Source organism: Esox lucius, chromosome 17, assembly GCF_011004845.1.
Source record: "Esox lucius isolate fEsoLuc1 chromosome 17, fEsoLuc1.pri, whole genome shotgun sequence".
NCBI lineage: Eukaryota > Metazoa > Chordata > Actinopteri > Esociformes > Esocidae > Esox > Esox lucius.
Window position 1 is genome coordinate 45124470 of NC_047585.1, and position 7480 is coordinate 45131949.

The following is a 7480-nucleotide window of genomic DNA, read 5'->3' on the forward strand; positions in this document are numbered from 1 at the left end:
GCTGGTTCGAGACAGAAATAAAAGGGTTTATGTTTCTAGCTATTGTGGCTAGAAAGAGCACAGCCCTCGACCAGGTATAGGTTATAACGGCTAGACCCCCCCCGCCCCCTTTGTTGTTTAAATAAATAATGGTGTGTGCATGTGTGTTGAGGGCGGGTAACCTGTACGTGGGAGACAAAGACTCACATTTCATGTTTTGCCGAAGTGAATGAAGTAGAGCTTTAATACGATACAGTAAAAGACACTGACGAATTTAACTGCCATTCTGAGGGAGAATATAAACTGCCATTCTGAGGGGGGAATTTAACTGCTTCCCAGACACAATGTGGTAGCACAACTCATCAATTCAGACAGGATGAAAGCAGTCAAATTAAGAAAGGGCCTTGTCTGCTTTGACATCTTAAAACTCTTGATTTAAATACAATCTCCAACAACGATGACAAAATAAGACATTACATAGCCTACATTCAGTTAATGAACTGCAGAGGTTGAAGGTGGTATCTGGTTGGTGTCTTCAGCCGGCAGAAAACACACTTTGTGACCAGATCTGAATTCTCCAGTCGAGAAATGGAGAAAGCTTTTCCACATTCCTCACACTGAAACACAAGAAAATCATAGAGTAGGTTAATGAGAACTGTCACACATGGTCCTCAATCACAGCCCTAACTTGGATCTCCCTATGTAGCATATTCATGATTTAAATTTAACACTGGCCCCAGGTTCACAGCAGAGGATCCCAAACTATGGGTCATGACCCCACATGGGGTCACCTGATATGAAAATGGGTTCGGGGGAGAATGTTTGACAATTGACTCTCATAGCCGCAAATAAAAAAAATTAATGTTCTTAATGTGAACAGAAATAGTGTGTAGATAAAATACCAACCTTGAGGATATGATAACCCATTCCCTGAGTCTTCCTAGCCTCAATAACTGCAGGTATCGCCTCAGCATGTTCAATATTCCACAGCCTTACAGTCGTGTCCTTTAAACAGTACATTTATCAATAACGTAAGATAAAACTAGCACTGTAAAGTAGCACTGTAAAATGGTACAGCTAATATGGCACTGGAAAACTGTACTGACACATGGCACTGGAAAGCAGAGCAGTATTACGGCACCTGAAATTAGCACTGCAAAGAAGCAGTGTATTACAGGAAGATATTCATATTCAACTGAATAGTGGAGTTTTTTGGTTGGTTTAGTCTTTATGTTCCCTTGGTCAGGTTGTCATTGCTGGTTAAATAAAGGTGAAAAAAAGGTCTTTACAGTGTGCCTCATCATACAACAATATAAACTTTCTGTCAAACATTCCCCGTTGCCTACAGCAAGATGACATGACCCTGAGGTACGTATGTGTGTGTACCTTGGAAGCAGAAGCAACACAGTTCCTGTCAGCACTGATTGAGACATCTGTCACCCAATCTCTGTGTCCCTAGGGCAGTTTAGAGATGTTAGGACACACACCACACACACACCTGTTTACCTTCAAATCTGTCTAAACTCAGCTACAGTATTGATACAACTGCACTCTGTTGATATACCTTCAACACCAGAGTCCTGCAGACGGCGTTCATGTCCCACACAGCCACGGTCCTGTCATAGGCCCCCGACACAAGGAGGGACGCTGGTGGACCAGAACACCACAGTCAGCCTGGTGGAGCAGCTTTAATGGGGACTCAGGCTGACACATTGAGACAGGGGTGAGAAGGAACATCCCCTCTGGTGCCCGTACCGTCGCTGGAGAAGGCGCAAGAGCTGATGGAACCGTCGTGACCTTTGCCGAGGACCAGACCTCCGTGGGAACGGTATGTTCCCGTCTGGATGTCCCACAGCCGTAGAGACTTGTCCCATGATGCCGTGCACAGATGGCGACCGTTAGGAGTGAAACAGCAGTTTGCGATGACGTTGGTGTGCGTGCTGAGCAAGGATGCCGTAAAACTCAGATTAGAGCTCAAACAACACTCGACAAGCTTAAACCACAAAGACACATATTAAAGGCAAAGACCCAATGTAATACCATGTTCCTCGTCAAAAACGTGCCAAGATCAGCCGTTGTGTGTGTGTATGTAGTGGGAAATAGTTTGGTCATATTGCTATCATATTAAAATAATAAAGTTAGACAGGTTTAGTCCTGACCTATTGATAGAGAGGGTAGTTTTGTTGGAGACCATGTCCCACAGCTTTATGCTTCTGTCTGCAGATACACTGGCTACATGCTGGCTCTGTGGATCAAAGCAGCACTGCATGATCGTGGCCTTGTGATGACCTGAGGGAAGAACAACATGACATCAACCTAGGCTCACTGACGTTGTTGCCACAGGCAACAGAACATTCCTGAAGAGCACCATGCACGGCGTCACAGTCACTAGAACCGTCTGTGCATGTGCCCGTCTACATGCATTGCTGGCTGCGCCTCTGACAGAAGATCGCTTATGACAGCGTGAACATAGCACAACATATTTGCACAACCTAGCATTAGCACATGTCTATAGAAAAATCCCCATCGAGATCCACTTTCACTACCGGACGACGTTGGCTTCACCTTTGATTTGGAGGATCCTCTCCCCTGTATCGGCTGAGGTGAGGCAGAGACGGTTCTCGGGGTCAGAAGAGGACGCTACGTACTTCCCATCCGCCGAGACGCTGCATGACGTCAGGAGACCGTCCTGAGCTGCCGTCCACTAGGTGACACAGACACAGATGTTGGAAACGGAAGTACATGGGCTGTGATTTAAGAACGGTCCCTTGACATTTAGAGGGTGAAAATACCTCATCTCCCCTGATAATTTGTTAGCTGATATTGACTCATAATGACAAGAGCCAGAGGTGACAACATCCATTAGGCTGACTCACAATGACCGTGCCTGTCTCCATGTCCCAGGCCTTAAGGGTTTTGTCCCATGACGCAGTGATCAGTCTGGGGGAGGGGAAAGAGAGGGGAGAAAAAGGTGGGTGAGAGAAACGAGACATAAGATAGAAGCAATGAGAAAGGGACGAAGGGAGAGCAAAAAACGAGACAAACACTTTGTTTGTGATGATTATTAAACTCCACCTTTATCCAAATGTTTCACAATATTTCACACACAAACCCTGACATGTCATTGAGTGTCAGTGAAGGAATCAAGACCCCATTCTCACATGAACCCCAGTGGCCCACTATTCCACATGTCTCTGGTTATTAGGAACAGGGTACTGCAACATTATTGTCCCAGGGGAATAGTGTCAGTTCCCTTTGTGAATCCAAAGATTGCGCTCTAACTTTCCTTGTGTCAAGTTCATTTTAAACTTAGGACATGAGACCATGGACCACGCCTCTGGACTACCTGGCACAGAATGATTTGAAGCTGTCCCTGTCCAAAGTCCTCCAGGTTGTGCTGCAGATCAAGTTGATGCCTGATGATTCTGGCTGTCACTGCCCACATCCCACCTGACTGTCCCTGTCCTGCCACTGCCCACATCCCACCTGACTGTCCCTGTCCTGCCACTGCCCACATCCCACCTGACTGTCCCTGTCCTGCCACTGCCCACATCCCACCTGACTGTCCCTGTCCTGCCACTGCCCACATCCCACCTGACTGTCCCTGTCCTGCCACTGCCCACATCCCACCTGACTGTCCCTGTCCTGCCACTGCCCACATCCCACCTGACTGTCCCTGTCCTACCCACCTGGTAATGCAGCTGACTTGGATTTTTTATATGAACTCACAGCTAAAATGCATTTATTCATTATTATAATCTTGTATTCTTATAATCTTCACTCTGCACAGCCAGAAGAGGACTGGATATCCCTCAGAGTCTGGTTCTTCTCTAGGTTTCCTCCTTTCAACCTACTACCTTTTTCCTACAACTGTTGTTGTTGCTAGCTCTTTGGGGTTTCAGACTGGTTATCTGCAAAAGCACAATGTGTAAAATGTAAAAATAACTCCTCCCTACAACCCAGTGTTAATATGGAGCTGTAGACCTCCTCCCTACAACCCTGTGTTATTATGGAGCTATAGACCTCCTCCCTACAACCCAGTGTTATTATGGAGCTGTAGACCTCCTCCCTACAACCCAGTGTTATTATGGAGCTGTAGACCTCCTCCCTACAACCCTGTGTTATTATGGAGCTATAGACCTCCTCCCTACAACCCAGTGTTATTATGGAGCTGTAGACCTCCTCCCTACAACCCAGTGTTATTATGGAGCTATAGACCTCCTCCCTACAACCCAGTGTTATTATGGAGCTGTAGACCTCCTCCCTACAACCCAGTGTTATTATGGAGCTGTAGACCTCCTCCCTACAACCCAGTGTTAATATGGAGCTGTAGACCTCCTCCCTACAACCCAGTGTTATTATGGAGCTGTAGACCTCCTCCCTACAACCCAGTGTTATTATAGAGCTGTAGACCTCCTCCCTACAACCCAGTGTTAATATGGAGCTGTAGACCTCCTCCCTACAACCCAGTGTTATTATGGAGCTATAGACCTCCTCCCTACAACCCAGTGTTATTATGGAGCTGTAGACCTCCTCCCTACAACCCAGTGTTAATATGGAGCTATAGACCTCCTCCCTACAACCCAGTGTTAATATGGAGCTATAGACCTCCTCCTTACAACCCAGTGTTATTATGGAGCTGTAGACCTCCTCCCTACAACCCAGTGTTATTATGGAGCTGTAGACCTCCTCCCTACAACCCAGTGTTAATATGGAGCTGTAGACCTCCTCCCTACAACCCAGTGTTAATATGGAGCTATAGACCTCCTCCTTACAACCCAGTGTTATTATGGAGCTGTAGACCTCCTCCCTACAACCCAGTGTTAATATGGAGCTATAGACCTCCTCCCTACAACCCAGTGTTAATATGGAGCTGTAGACCTCCTCCTTACAAACCAGGGTTAATATGGAGCTGAAGACCTTCTCCCTATCCAGTGTTTTTATAATGAAGCTGTATTGCTCCCTACAGGCCAGCATTAATTGTGGTTTATCGTCAACTAATGTAACCTGGCAACAGTGCTGGTCTGTGCCAGTGGGGAGCACAAACAAAGGAGCAGTCAAACACTAAAAGACCTTGACCGGATGAGTCCTAAATGGTGCCCTTTAAAGTACACTACATCTGACAAGTACATATGGATTAGGGTACCATTTCAGAATGTGAAGTGGGTTGTGTGTTTGACCATGCAGAAAGAAAGACAGCCATTTGACTCTCCAAGCTATGAATAGGTTTTCTGAATGCTACAACATATGAATGCCTGGCTCAACAATGATTTGTTTAAATGGAAAAATGTTTTTACGGTGCCAGTAGAAGCACTATGCAGTACAGAATCAATCAATCTGTAAAACAATCCGCCTTGAGTTTGCCTTGAATGGGAACATCCCTAACATCTGAGTCCAGCTCTCGGTAGGTTGTCGAGCGCCTTCTGCTACGAATGCCTCAGCCGTGTGAAAGCAGCTGAGGGGGGGCCTTGGCCCAAGCATAATATTGTATTGTGCTGAATTAATGGACCTAGAAGCGATCAGCACCGAGGTCTCCCAGCACTGGAACATACACAGCTCTCTGTGGGATGTGATATACACGGGCAAAAAGGAGTTTAATCGAGTGAAAACCAATGTAGTCCCCAGCTGGCCACGGGAACAATAGGAGGACTTTTGTGGACAACGTTCGTCTGGGTGGGCAAACTCACCTCTTCTTGTCAGGAACCAAGGCGCACTCAGAGACGTTTAACTGATGTCCACCCTTGTAGGCCAGCAGTGTGGCACCGCTCTCTGCGTCCTTGAAAAGGAGACGACATGAAGCTCACTTCCCAAATCGCAGACTAGTTGCTGCACAGCGCACTAGTGTCGATCAGGACGCGACTTGGAAAGTGAACTGGCTTTAAATCATATTCATTCATTCTAACACTGAATGTGTTCCAAATCCTCTGTGTTCCAAATCTCCTGTGTTCCAAATCGCCTGTGTTCCAAATCTCCTGTGCTCAAATCGCCTGGGTTCCAAATGACCCCTCCCCACATAGCCTGAAACACAGCAAACTCTACATAGCAGTGATTCATCCGGGACACGGACAAAGGCGCCCGGTCAGGTCAGCCACACCACGATAGTCACGGGCATATTAGGTGGACGTACCCACAGTCTGGCCGTCGTGTCTTGGGAGCTGGTCAGGACTTTGGTGTCGTCGAAGCAGAACTGACAGCTGGTGACGGCCTCAGTGTGACCCCTGAGCACCTTGACGGTAATCTGAGGGAAGAGGCACCACCTGGGAATCAGCGCTCATCTCCACAGATCTTCACCACGGACCGTACGGTTGAACCACTGACTGACTTGACCACAACCTAATTAGGAGTATCACCATGCACCTACTATGATTATATGTGGTTCTCTCTCTCAGCCCACATTAGAGGAACGCACTAAGTGCAGGTTGCTCTAGATGTCTTCTAAATGACTAAACTGTAAGTATGACTTAGGGCCAATGATGTAGGTGTTGATAAAACAGGAAGTGTTAACGTCCACTGATTACTAAAAAAATTGCTAGTTGTAGCTTACATCTGGCAGGCTGTCTAACATCCAAACTACTACAAAGACATCTTAACAGATGGTAACTTACATCCCACATTCAGATTGTAAACCACAGTCCTCAGTACTGAACGTGATACCTAGAGCAAGCCTAATAGTTTAGGGCCCAGGGCTAAAACATTTTGTAAATTGTACAAGGTGATTAGCCAATGGAGCAATGAAGTAACGATTAGTCTAATTTTCTATTCCAAAATGGCACCTACATTAATGACACAACTGTGGGGAGGTTTTTTGTCATATATGCGTTTGGACACCTGTCAGGTGTATAGGAAGCGTTTCATGCCGTGCTGTCTGCTCTGCATTCTGCCAATTTAATGGCCGTAAAGAAAAGCATCAAAAAGACTACAAGTGACAGCTGACTGGCCTACAAATCAAATTGCATCATGAGTAAAAAGAAAAATCGAATTCAGCCGGTCAAACATTCAATGAGACATTGAAGTTTTGACTAATTTCTATCACTTAGCTTGGCCGAACTAGACTGAACTAGTGAGTGTATATAATCAGCGGCGCGGTGACGAGAAATTCGCTATGAAAGTGATTCAACTGCAATGACAGCTAGATTCAACAATTCACCACGAGAGTTCCCGCAAAACACTACAGCACACACCTTTCTATTAGTTTATCGACATTATAAAAAATCCGCTCTAGCAATATAGCTAATCAACTTTAGCGAACTACCATTAACAGTCAATAACCTGGGCAAGCGCCTCGTGGGCCCAGAGCGAGACACTCTCCAGATCCTTCCCGTCTTCAGTGGTGTCATCCAGGGCCAACGGGTCGACATCTCTCCGTGACATTTTCTTTCCAGGAACCTAATGTTTCCCTATAACACCCACCGCATATTCATTTCGCGGAACGAGATACCCGGTACTGGCCAATGTCGTACAAAGTTTGCTCCCCCATTCAGTGTTTCCATAGCAATGGCCG

At 46.3% G+C, this 7480-nt stretch overlaps 1 protein-coding gene across 2 annotated transcripts; it reads right to left on the reverse strand.

Annotated features, from left to right (window-relative positions):
- Positions 1-204: 204 nt before the first annotated feature.
- LOC105006295 (WD repeat-containing protein 88) lies at positions 205-7460 on the reverse strand. Of its 2 annotated transcripts, XM_010864748.3 has the most exons (11): positions 7249-7460; positions 6107-6217; positions 5667-5755; positions 2856-2919; positions 2545-2683; positions 2139-2268; positions 1735-1919; positions 1544-1626; positions 1366-1434; positions 886-984; positions 205-596 (listed from the first exon to the last, which is right to left on the reverse strand). In XM_010864748.3, exons 1-11 carry the CDS (start codon positions 7348-7350, stop codon positions 468-470), a joined length of 1200 nt encoding a protein of 399 aa, XP_010863050.1. In that variant the 5' UTR covers positions 7351-7460; the 3' UTR covers positions 205-467. The 2 variants fall into 2 exon arrangements, with proteins under 2 accessions (XP_010863050.1, XP_019910934.1); XM_020055375.2 differs by lacking the exon at positions 205-596 and having other exon boundaries at positions 894-984; positions 1366-1426.
- Between the last annotated feature and the right edge of the window lie 20 nt (positions 7461-7480).